Source organism: Ursus americanus, chromosome 13 (genome assembly GCF_024610735.1).
Source record: "Ursus americanus isolate L20-20 chromosome 13, mUrsAme1.1.p, whole genome shotgun sequence".
NCBI classification, from domain to species: domain Eukaryota; kingdom Metazoa; phylum Chordata; class Mammalia; order Carnivora; family Ursidae; genus Ursus; species Ursus americanus.
This window is the reverse complement of record NC_142139.1, coordinates 3,995,098-4,007,481: the sequence shown is the minus strand read 5'-3', so window position 1 is coordinate 4,007,481 and position 12,384 is coordinate 3,995,098. Positions and strand designations below refer to the sequence as shown.

The following is a 12,384-nucleotide window of genomic DNA, read 5'->3' as shown; positions in this document are numbered from 1 at the left end:
GCTCACGTCGTGACGGAAGCCACATAACGTACTTGTATGTACATGCAAGTATATACATGCAAAATGGTTGGTGATATTGACCCAGAATGAAGAATGGGGCTGTTTAAACACTTTTAATTCACTCATTCATTTGTTGAGTCATTCAAAAGTATGTATTGAGAACCTCTTGTGGAGACAACCATAGTTCGATACCCAGGTTGGTAAGACGTAGTCTCTTTTTTCCAAGCAGTAGATAAGCGCATGCAGGAAGTGATTTGCATAAACTAACTATAAAACAAAATGAAGAACATCTTAAGTACCGTGTTAAAAGTACAAATAAAACATTGTAGATTCAAACAACGAAGAAGGAACTCTCAGAACCATAAGCATTGGAGAAGAGTATTTGAAATGTGAGTAGAAATTTATTTAATAGAAACCGTCAAACTAAACGCGCAGCATAGGAACTGGAACGTAGCAGGTGCTGTAGATGGTAGTGTCCTCTTTCCTCCGTTGAGCAGTAAAACCAAATCCAGCTCGTTTGTGTTCCGTTGTATCTCTCCTGCTCCGGCTCCTGCCCAGAACCACTGCTGCAGGATTCCAGGCCTCCCTGGAACACAGACGAGAGTGCAGAGCAAGATTTCAGGCTTGTCTGCATAGATATGTGATTGCAAGCAAGTTACCTGGCTGTGTCCCAGTGATAAAACTCCAGGAAAATACATATTTTCTGTGTACCCAGACAGGATGCCTGAGTAGTCACTTAATCGTTCCAGACCTTGGTTTCTCCATTTGCAAAACAAAGGGATTAAAGTAGACCAATTTTGGTAGTCTGTGACCTGTAGTCACAGTTTTCAAGCTCGAATTTCCAAGTTCCCAAAGTTCTTCGAGTTAGTCTGGTTTTTCTTTTTAAACTGAGCAGTCTCCCCGCAGACCCTGAGGTTTGGGGAGGTTTCCCAATCTCAAAGGTAGGGGAGGCAGCAAGTTGGCCCCAGTGATTCTGATATGTCAAGTCATTATTGTAAGCTCCCTTAGATTCACCCCTACTGCCCAAACCTCCCCAGACCCAAGAAAAAAAAATCCCAGATTATGAAATTTGGGGTCCACTGTGACCCAAAAGTAGTGGTATTTCTAGCCAAAAAGGCAGGGGAGGGGATTTGAGACAATCTTTTAAAAACAGCAAAACATGAGTTAATCTCATGTAAGCTCTCTCTTGGGAGATTAAAACCCTTCGTCCTGCCTGCTTCCTATGAAGTTGAGTGATAGTTTGTCCTAACTTCAGAGTCGAAGTAACACCAACTTTGAAGGCCACACTTCTTAAGTCATTCCCATATGTTCAAGACCTTAAATATAAGACCCAGATGAAACCCATAGGCATTTTAAACAGTAAGAAAGCAGAATTACTAAAGAACATCTTTCATATGCTCACTCGATTCCACATACTGGTCAGCATATAATCATTGAATGCATATTCTGGGTGTAACCTGGAAATGCGTGCGCATATATGGAAGTTATGTGGAAGTGGCCTTTTAAGGCCAGATTAGCTATATAAGGAAACTTTGTGGCTTTTTTCTAATCATAATCACTTTCCCCAAAATCTAAGTTTTTGTATTTTCCATTTATATGCATGTGTCCCTTCTTTTCTGTACCCAAGGTAAAATATAAACAGAGAGATGCCATTTGGGACTAGGATTAGGTATAATCTTTAGGTGGTTTTTACAGTTATAGGGCAGTGTGCCCCAGGGAGTGTGAGCTCAGGAAACAATTTGGTGGCATTCTCATTTTCTGTGGAATACAACTAATCCAGAACAGCTTGACCTTGGAGCCCAGAGGACTCAACTTGATGAAGAGCTTAGTTGGAGCTGAAGTGGCAGAGACCAAATGAATCATATCAAGTGTGACCATTATGGCGCTGAAGATGATTACTAATTAATCTTTGATCCTCTGAGGTATCACATTTCCCAAATCTATGTGTCCATGAGGGAGCCAGTGAAAATACGAAAGTGGCAATTTAACTAATCCTTGAGCACCATGGCAGGCCATCTACTTATGAAGTCTGTCATTTTCCATTCTACACAAAAACAACTGTCTACCATTTTCTTTTTTTTTTTTTTTAAGATTTTATTTATTTATTTATTTGACAGAGACAGCCAGCTAGAGAGGGAACACAAGCAGGGGGAGTGGGAGAGGAAGAAGCAGACTCCTAGTGTAGGAGCCTGATGTGGGGCTCGATCCCAGAACTCTGGGATCACGCCCTGAGCCGAAGGCAGGTGCTTAACGACTGAGCCACCCAGGCGCCCCTGTCTACCATTTTCTTAACCAAAGTGAAATAATGAGGGCAAACTAAATAATTTAAAAATCTTACTATGGTCATTGTTTTACTAGCGTCATATTTACTCTTTTAAGAGTTCCTCAAGATGTCCAAAGACCTATTTTTTCATACTTTGAAATCTTGAGAAAGGCTAACAAACTGACCGCAGTTAAATGCATCCGATAACATTGTTTCATGCTAGACCTTAAGTATTAATGGCATAAAGCATTTTACTGCTTTTCTTTTCTGCTTATAGTCCGATGTCCTGTGAGTCTGAAAACTCTACTTCTCCATTGTTCTTTTGAACAGGCATGTCCAGACATCCTCCAGCTCCTGAGATCCCCACCTTTTATCCCCTGTCTCCGGGTGGTGTTGGACAGATTACCCCACCTCTTGGCTGGTAAGATCCTTCCTGCAGCCCTCAGTCAGGCATTTGAGCATATGTTCTTCTTTCCATTCATGGAAATTAGCTTTATGAATGATAATACTTGTGGAGTTGAAGAAATTTCACATCAACAAGCAAGGTGCTAACTTTATTTCATTTCAATTTGAAAGATTAAAAAATATACAGACTTTGAAATGGATTGAATCCCTTTGCTAATATGTGCAGAGAATGACTGTGTAGCATTTGCTTTGAAGCGTACAGTCTTACGAATTCAGTTCGTGGCTTTGGGCATTTGCTGTGCCCGTACAAAATGCTCAGTGTGGTTCTTCTTGTCTCGTTTTCTATGAACAAGTTATTCTCGAAACAAACCTAGACACATTGAATATCAGTCTTTGCTTATAAAATGAGCAAGTGAAGGAAATGACAACTAGAAATTCAAAAATACAAAGCATCCTTTGAATGTTAATAAAGTAAGCACCAGTTTGAGTTCAGACAGGTGGAAACCTGATGTTTGAGCTTCCTTTCTTCAGAATCCAGACACTCTCTATTTTGTTGTTTATTTCTAAAAAAAATTCTTGCCGCAGTTTTGAAATCTTTTTAAATTAAAAGGTAAAGGAAAGGAAATATATTTTTGGAAGAAAGACTTACATAGTGCAGCCTATTTTTATCATGTTATTGTTAGCACACAGCTTACTCCCATCCCACTCCCATTCCTTCTCCAGCCCTCCCTCCCCACTGCTCACTCCATGGAAACACTGCTTCAACTTTAGCAGAGGGCCCGTCTTTCTTTATCTGGCCCTCTGTCCCCAGAGCCCCCTATCACGGCCCCACTCTCCCTACCTTGACATCCTTACATTACCTCTTCTTCAACTCCCTCTCTCTCTCTCTCACTAAATCTCCCAGCCAACTGTTTGAGTTTAATTGATTATGCATACACTTTCAAATCTACATCAATTATTCCGTCTGAACTTAGTAGTTAGGGGCAGTAATCCTGTGCTGAGTGGCAGCTGGAAATAGATTGTGTAAATGAGAAATGTGAGATGTAGGGAAAAACAGAGAGAGATGGAATTCTCAGAGCGGAGACGGAGTAATTCCAATGAATTGATCTTTTATTTCTTGACTATAGCATAGGTATATAAAGGGGTGGGGAGTGCAGCATTTTTAAAAATATTTGTTCATTTTTATATAAATTTGTTTCCCTTCTATCTTTCCTCCCCTGAAGTTCTCAAAGATTCTGAAAGGAGTATTTCAGCATTCTCATGGTTCTGTTATATTCAGTACACATGTGTTATATGCCTATTTTGCTCAAAGCGTTAGTGGGGTCAGGAGAGAGGAAGGGATAAAAGGGAATTCATGGACTGGTTTGCTTTTCAAGTTGAGGGTGGGAGATTTTCTTCCAGGTAAATGGTGCTTTGATCGGGTGGAGGGTAAGAAGGGAGGCAGTTGGATAACTGAAGAAATCCTGTGCTCTGTAATTACCCCCACACAGTTCCTTTTGAATACCTCCCTCTTCTCCCCTCATCAAACTCTTATTGCTGGTTGGTAACTCGTGTTTCGTCATTGATGGGTTCCTTTCTTCTGTGACCTCAGGCAAGGTCAGCCTGTCTATCCCATCACGGGAGGATTCAGGCAACCCTACCCATCCTCACTGTCAGTCGACACTTCCATGTCCAGGTAGGTGGAGGTGGAAAGCGGGCACCCAGGACAAGCCGCCCCTCTTGCGCTTGCATCTGTGCGACACTGCTTGCCTCTCGGTGGGCTAGGAGGGTGCATAACTCAGCCACGCGTCTGTCTGTGCAGTGTGCCTGGCTCCCACACTAGGTGTCGCAGAGATTCCTGGGTAGGAGCGGAACGCTGCACCCCAGCAGCCCCAGCCCTCAGGGAGGTGGCCTCGGCCACACCGGAGACTGCATCCAAAAGAATTCACTGCCACCCGGCTGTGGGATGTGAAATGCCCCGAGGGCAGACATTCTGAGAAGAGCTTGTTTGATTCCAACTATGCCGGGAGCGGGTACAGGGGAGGATAAAGACTGGTTTGGTCTGAGTTCTGTAATCTGCTTTCTTTGAGGAAGGTTGTATCCGTTAATGCGACAGTGTTTGAAAATGCCCGGATAGTCGAGAGCCTTCCTGGACCAAGGCTGTCAGAAGAGAAAGACGATGCTTCTTGGCTGTCAGGCCACGCGGGGGTGTGTCCTAGTGTGTGAATCAGGCCCTGTGTGGACACGTGCTAGTGGAGCGAAGCTCTGGGAGAGCGGCCGTGCCACACTGCTCTGTGTCGTGCTTTTGCTTCTGGAGAGGATGGCGCCTGTGCTTGATGTGGACACACATTTGTTGTGCATCACCTGTGTGTTCGGTGTGGCTTCTTCAAGGGAGCTGGCGTCATCGTGCTGCAAGTCCAGCTGTCGGGCTAGTAATCGCTTGTGAATCTTCACTTTTTATTACATAGCTATGAAATTCGCAATTTCTGTGGAGAATTTCAGCTTTTAAAAAAAAATCATTATGTGCTCAGCAAATTGTAAATCTAGCTGGTTGGAGGGGATGAAATTAATATCCTTCCCCCGAAATATACTTTTGCACCTTTGCACACTGTGAGAACCCTCGGGTGACGGGAGTTCCTCCCACGCAGATGTAACCAGCATCACGGAGGTTTGCAAGCGGTGCCTGTGGCAGAGCACCGTTCCGTAATCAGCCTAGCTGCACTGTCCCCATGCCGCCTTAATGTTTAAAGATCTGTCTCTGATCCAAGCAGAGTTCCTTCTGTCCTTCTCAGGTGAAGGAATTAACTGTGCTGGCTATGATAAAAGACCTGAGAACATTGTTGTTGCTGAATTAAATGTTCACTTTAAAACAGTGTGAAAAGCAGGGCACCTGGTTGGCCCCGTCAGTAAAGCACACAACTCTTGATCTCAGGGTCGTGAGTTCAAGCCCCTCGTTGGGCGTGGAGCCTGCTAATAAATAAATAAGTAAGTAAGTAAAACCATTTGAAAAGCACAGATTTCTAAAGCATATTCAAATGTATCCAAAGCATTTATTGAAAGTACTTTTATTTTTCTTGCATGGCAGTTGCCCTCCTTTGTGTTGTATGGTGGTGGATATTTTAAGATTTTTTTTTAATGCCCTACCACGTGTCCTCGGGAGAAAAGCCTTTAGCGTGTGTAGTTTTTACCTGGTGCAGAACCGTACCCTTCCCTTAATTTTATTATCAGTTTTCCATAAGACTAGATCTTCCAAGTAGTACTTTCTTTCTGTATGAATTATTTTAGAAGATACTGATGGCAGCTTTATTAAATTGGGGACTGAAAACAAACTTCCTGTCCCTTATTTTCGTAATTGTTCTCTCCAGATATCAATAGAGAAGCCAACCGTATGAGAAGACTTAGTGACGGTGTGCTTAGGGGTGCAGGCAGAGATATTTTAACGTGGTGTCTTTAGCTTTCATTTAAAAATCGTTTAAAAAGCTAAATCCTAATAAAGTGTTATGTTTCCAGCAATTACACTTGTTGAAATTCTTCTTTGAAAACTGCTTTGCAAGAAAATTGACTTTTTTTTAATTCTACGACCTAGAGCCCTCCCAATAAAAATGTCTGATTCTGTTAGTTGAAAAAAATTCTGTTATACACGGAATAAGTATAATATTTCCACTTGCAAACAGAGAGAGATTAATTATTGGCCCACTCTAATTCCTAGTTAATACTTCTGTGTGTAAAAATGTGTTTTCACTTTCAGCCAGTAGCAGTTAGTGGACTGTTTCAGAATTCTGCCTCCTTTTGCTACACGACCATTAGTACATACGTTTTCCTTTCTTTCCTTCTTCAGGTTTTCCCATCATATGATTCCTGGTCCTCCTGGTCCCCACACAACTGGCATCCCTCATCCAGCTATCGTAACGCCTCAGGTCAAACAGGAGCACCCCCACACTGACAGTGACCTAATGCACGTGTGAGTCTGCGTCTGGTTTCACTGGGATGCCTTAACAAACGGAGGATTTAACACAGCTTCTTCTTGCTGTTGTTGAACATTACCTCTCTCTCTTTTATTTGAAAATCAGTGTGTCTCTGCCTTGAAAGTTCTGCCCCTGAGGACTTTAAGCAGCTTGATTCTCACTGCACTGATTTTAAGATTGGAATGGAGCACAGGCCTCAAAAGATCAAGGGAGCCTCACCAAAACGGAGTAATCTTCAAAGTGTGGGCAGGGAATAATCTTGAGCCATTTAGCAATTCACTAGAGGTTTTAATTGGGTTCTGATTGTTGCACTGATGGTCCCTGAGGGCAGTAGACTGGAGGGCCCATGCATTTCCTTCTGGACACGCACTTCACCCAGCTCCAGGCTTCAGAAACACAGAATCCAAGGGAAAGGGGCAAACCAACCCTGTCAGGCCATGGTTGTCTCAGGCTGTTACAGCAGGACTAAATTCCCTGAAGAGCTTCGTAATTGAATTCCTTAATCGAGGGTCTGTAGCCTGGGACGGGAGGATGGGGGAGCAGGGAGCATGTGACAGTGCGCGAAACCCCTGCCCATTCAGGCAAAGCCAACATGCATTTGTTTGGGGGGGAGAGTCTAAAGTTTCATTAGCTTCTCCAAGGGGGCCTTTACCCAAAAACGTTAACCTCAGTTCTGAAAGAGAAATAACCACCCCTACTATGTGTTCAGCTTTTCCTGAGGTAACCAAGGAGCTCAGGCTCAGGGCCCGTTTTGTGTCAAACACTTCTATAGCTGTCAGTAAACTTCCTCAAGCCAAAGGGTCCTTACTGCTACTGAGTTGTTTTTCTAATCTGATGCTGTTCTGGGAGCTTGTAGAGCTCCTGGAGGGTTGTCCGGGCCTGAGTTTGACTGGTGACATGAACACATGCTCTGCTTCTCTCCTCCCATGTCCTCCTTCCCCTGACCCTCCCTCCCCACCCCCCACACCATCCCAACCACCTTTTAGGAAGCCTCAGCATGAACAGAGAAAGGAACAGGAGCCAAAAAGACCTCACATTAAGAAGCCTCTGAATGCTTTTATGTTATACATGAAAGAAATGAGAGCGAATGTCGTAGCTGAGTGTACTTTAAAAGAAAGTGCAGCTATCAACCAGATTCTAGGCAGAAGGGTAAGTAGTGGGGTGGATGTAAATGTTTACGGTGACCTTGGAACTGTTTCATTAAAGGTGATCATAGAATGCGTTTGTATAATCACCAGCCACTTGGGGAAGTAACAGAAGATAGGATAATAATCGTTAGGAGGATGAAATGATAGAATGCATTGTTAACAACTTAGGTTGTACCTAGCAATAGAAAACCTCCTGTAAATGTTAACTGTTTTCCCTGTTATCATTTTTTGGGTGTCTTTTTGTGCCAGGTACTCTGGTAGGCATTAGATAATAATTGCTGAATAAAATAGATAGGTCCTTGTCTTCATGGAGCTTAACGTTTTGTGACAGGATACAGATGCTAGACAGATAATTACCCAGTGTATAATTAAAATTGTGATAAATACTGTGAATGTAAAGAGTAAGATTCTGTGAGAAAGAATAACGGGGGGCCAGGGAAGGGCCTCTCTAAGAAAATGGTATTTAAGCTGAGACCTGAATGAGTAGAAATTAACCACGTGATTAGTGGAAAGAGGTAGCCCCTCCCCAGATGGAGTGACAGATGTGTGCACTCATGTCTGAAGCAAGAAAGCTCTTATCCCACATAGGGACCTACAGAAAGGCCTTGCAGTACCAGCCACGCTTCTGGAAGAAGCCAGGCAAATGCAGGTGGCCACTCCTTCCGAGACAGAAGTAGATCTGTTCTACTCAGAAACTTTAACTGGAAGAATTTATATGGGCCAGAGAAGTCTTTATTCTAGAAAAATTGCTCTCTGGGTCTTTCTTAAAATGTATTATGTGCATGGTTTCTGCATGGCCCCTTTCCTTTTCGTTCCTTCTTTTACTCATGCCAAGATACTTTTCTGATCACCTACTGTATACCAGGCACTAGGCTACAACTAGGACAGACACTCTAAGATTTCTTTATCCAGCCGCCAGCCCAGAGGCTAGGAAGTCTCTGTCCAGGTGCTTTTCTCAGGATTGAAATAGTTTTAAAACGTTAGGTATCTGAGGAGTGGTGGAAAAAATTGGAATTTTTCTAATATTACATTATAATTTTAGAAATGCTACATTTTAATTTGTTGATACTCTTCATATATGTGTGATAGGTACTTAAATTATGATCTTATGCATTTGTTTTTGCAACCTCTCAAGTTCATGATTTGTAGATGAACATTTAGGCAAGGAAGGTCTAACAACCTTTGTAAAACTTAGGTGATCATGTTTTAGCTGTTGTGGGTAATTTTTACCATGTTTGATACAAACCTAATAAATTTCAACATTCATAATGGAAGACATGCAGGAGATTTCCAGGCCATGTGAACAGATGAAGGAAAGTAAGCTTTCTCACATCATCGATTCCTGTTGGACAGAATAAAAATGCAGTTATTTCCAACTGCAGGACACCAGGGTTTCAGGGGTGGGGTGTGGTGGCAGATTATAGCTCTCTTGGTGCCCCATGTACAATACTCTCCTTCCCCGTGGATTCTTAAACACTTAATAACAATAATTACAGTGATTTCCCAAGCCAGAGCATAGCAGATAAATGATTCCCATCATCTTTGAGGAACTTCGCCTTAAAAGCTTAAAGGCTGGTGACCATTCCCCCTGACCCTTTGAAAGAAGAAACCAGAGGGAAAGAAGGGTTGATGTTCTTTTTTCAGTTTATATAAAACTCTTAGCTTTTTTCCTTTTTTGAGTTAAAGGTCCCCTGGCCCTCCAGTGGGAATTATTTTCCTGCTCAAGAGAGTAAGTAAGGATAGTATGCTTCCTATTTTTAATGCACATTTCCAACAATTGCTACTTTCTCAGCTCCCTTAATGATCCCCGGATCAGAGCGTGTGTCCTAAAAGATGGTTCTCATTTGGGATCTCTCTCTGTCTTTGATTTGGACACCTGTTTCTATTTATAGGTCTCTGAGATCTTTGATTAAGATCAGGTTTTCTATCCTTTCATAACTCCCCTCTGGCAGGGTAGTCCTTGCTAGTTCTTTAAAGTTCCTGCTTTAAAATCATGAAGTTTTACACCGGGATATTTAGAATTCTTTAGAGTAGACCTTAAATCCATTCTGGAACATTTTATCTTTTTTATTTTATTCATCTATACCGTATCTCTAAAAAGAAATGTTCAGTCTTATGAATTAATAGTTTTCTCCTTCATGTTACAAATAATAATAGCACAGATCTTACTTTAAAAGAAGACTTTTCAGACCTTCCAGGCTGTTAAAGTCCATTTGTTGCAAATTTACTGTCGGAATTTTTTTTGTCTTGGACCATATATGTTTTCTAAAGTTCAATTGGTATTTTCCCAAAACTTGGGAAATGTTGACAATGAAATCTGATTAAAAAGAAAAAAAAATTCAGTTTTCAGTAAGCAAGAGATAGAAAAGTGTTTAAAAGCCCATTGTGTTTCAGAAATTCCTATAAAGACCATCTTTCTAGTTTGTACCAGACTCTTTGTTTTCATTTACAAGGCTATAATACCCTTGTTTTACCTACGGTTTTACTCTGGTAAATGATCTTTTATTTGTGGGTAGATTTTGTGCATTAGAAATATCAGGGAACTAAAAGCAATTTAAAATTCAAGTAAATAGATTGCGGCCCGCTTTTTCTCCTTGCATTTTGCTCAGTTTTGTTAGCTGGGATCCTTTTGTCAACCTAAATGTCCCGTTTTAACTCAAAAATAACTGGTTGTTTGGGTAGAAGACCTAACCTCCATACGTATTCTGAGAGAGAAGTTTTATAAAACTTACTACAGGTTTTCTCAGCAAATTATAAAGCTGCCAGAAACTATGTAAAATTATACCGTTGTGTATCGCATTAGTTTAAGAGAGCTCCGACTTGTCAAATGAATAAACACATTTACAAAAGTTATAATTCTACTTTTTTTTTTCCTTTTTATCTCCCTGCTTGTTCCTTTTTGGTAACATTTTGCCTGTTGCCAATCACATTTAGCACCAGAACTGTGTAAATATTAATGATCAGTCTTTTCTTAAAAAACAAAACAAAAAACCCAAGCAAGCAAACAAAGCAGATCTTTTCCACTGTGTGCAGTTTGTTTCCTGCCCTGTGGCGGTCTCTAGCGCTGGGTCAGTGTTCCAGATTGAGGGAGGCCAGTGGCTGCCGGAAGCCTGGTTTAAACTCTCAGTACTGCCCCAGACATGCCTCCTCCTTAGGCTTGATTTCCCTGATTGTGTTCCCTCTGCGGGTACAAAGCACTGTCTCTCAGGTAACTTTCTTCAGGGTTTTTTTCCTGCCACCTCCCCAGTGTCTGCTCCGCCCCCATCATTTTTTAAAAGAAAAGCATATTGCCTGATTAGCCTTCAGGTTGGGACCTAAGTCCTGCTGTGGCGTGCCCTGCTTCTTAACTACTTGATACTCCGCACTTCTAAAGCGATTTAAACATAGGCCCTCTGTCCTACCCAGCGCAGGGGCCCGGGCGGTTCCGGGGCTTTGGGAGGAGCTGAACCCAATGCCCTGCCCTTCGGCACTGCCTGTGCTGGAAGCTGCAGTGGGAGGGTGGGGTGTGACCGTTCTCCTTGAGATCAGGTCCCTGGTCCTGGAACAGATGGGGGCAGCAGGGGTCTGTGTCCTTGAGGAAAGCTGCCTAGCCATACCTCAAGAGCCTCCCCCAGGAGAACTTTTCCCTCTCATCATCTCTCTCCCTCACTCCTCTGTCCTTTCTCCACCCCAGTTCAGTCACACCTTTCTTTTCTTTTTCTTAGTTTTTAAAACTAGGACAGGGAAATTAAAATCAATTAGGCAGGGCAGCCAGGAATGAGCAAGAATCTCCTAGCACCCTAGAGCTGGGGCGAGCAGGAGTGGGCAGGTGGGAGCTGACCCAGAGTAGAGTGTGGGAGTTCGTGTGGTGTGGGTCAGGTCTGCCCCTCCCATGGCTGGGCCTCCGTGCCAACCCCTCTGGCTAGTTGGTCCCCCAGAGTCCGGCTAGTTCTCCTGGAAGGTTCCACTGGCAGATCCTAGCATTGAAGAAGTGGGGAAAATACTTGAAAACTGCCTGTTAGGGCACCTAGAGCGAGTCCTGTGCAAACCTATGCAAAACAATGTGCAAATGTAAGCTGCTTAAATTCCCAAATGGATGCCTCGCGTACATAAGCCATTTTGCTGTATATGGGACATAATTTGTGTCCGTTATTAAAAGGGAAATGGAAAGTTCGCAGGGTATCAGCCACTGCATTCTCCAGATTACATACTACAGGCCCAGATTCTAGATGGCAAAGTAAACCGAGACCATGTTCCTTGCTTTCCATCCGAAGGAAGCTAAAAACCACAGCCATAAAGAGTGCACGTGTGATCAGACAGTGTTGTCGGTGTGCTCCCTCTAGACACGCAGCGTGAGGGGAGCGTATGGGACTGAGACAGACTGACCTGAGGTCTTGCTTTATAGACAGCATCATAGGAAGAAGGTGTCAGACTCTTCATGTGACAGAGTGGGAGACTGTCCATGTGAGGTGAGGACGCATCTGTATGGAAAAGACATCTGGAAATGATCCCATTTTGCATAAAAAAATGGTACTTGGTCTCGAATATCAGAATATGGTACAGACTGAAAAAGCACTACGTTGGGTGTTGAGGTTCACCAGCGAAAGTTCTTTCAAATTTCTACTGGAAAAGAGCAAGGGTGGGT

The 12,384-nt window shown here is 42.7% G+C and overlaps 1 protein-coding gene across 6 annotated transcripts in view; it reads left to right on the top strand.

Moving 5' to 3' along the window:
• LEF1 (lymphoid enhancer binding factor 1) overlaps window positions 1-12,384 on the top strand; it is a 117,480-nt gene that overhangs the window by 85,264 nt on the left and 19,832 nt on the right. For 4 of the 6 annotated variants that reach the window (XM_045799195.2, XM_045799196.2, XM_087866387.1 and 1 more), the window contains exons 5-8: window positions 2,594-2,684; window positions 4,260-4,343; window positions 6,486-6,608; window positions 7,599-7,761. In XM_045799195.2, the coding sequence (XP_045655151.1) occupies window positions 2,594-2,684; window positions 4,260-4,343; window positions 6,486-6,608; window positions 7,599-7,761 (461 nt within the window). The remainder of the gene's footprint in view (window positions 1-2,593; window positions 2,685-4,259; window positions 4,344-6,485; window positions 6,609-7,598; window positions 7,762-12,384) is intronic. The other 2 variants (XM_045799197.2, XM_045799198.2) reach the window with 1 other exon arrangement.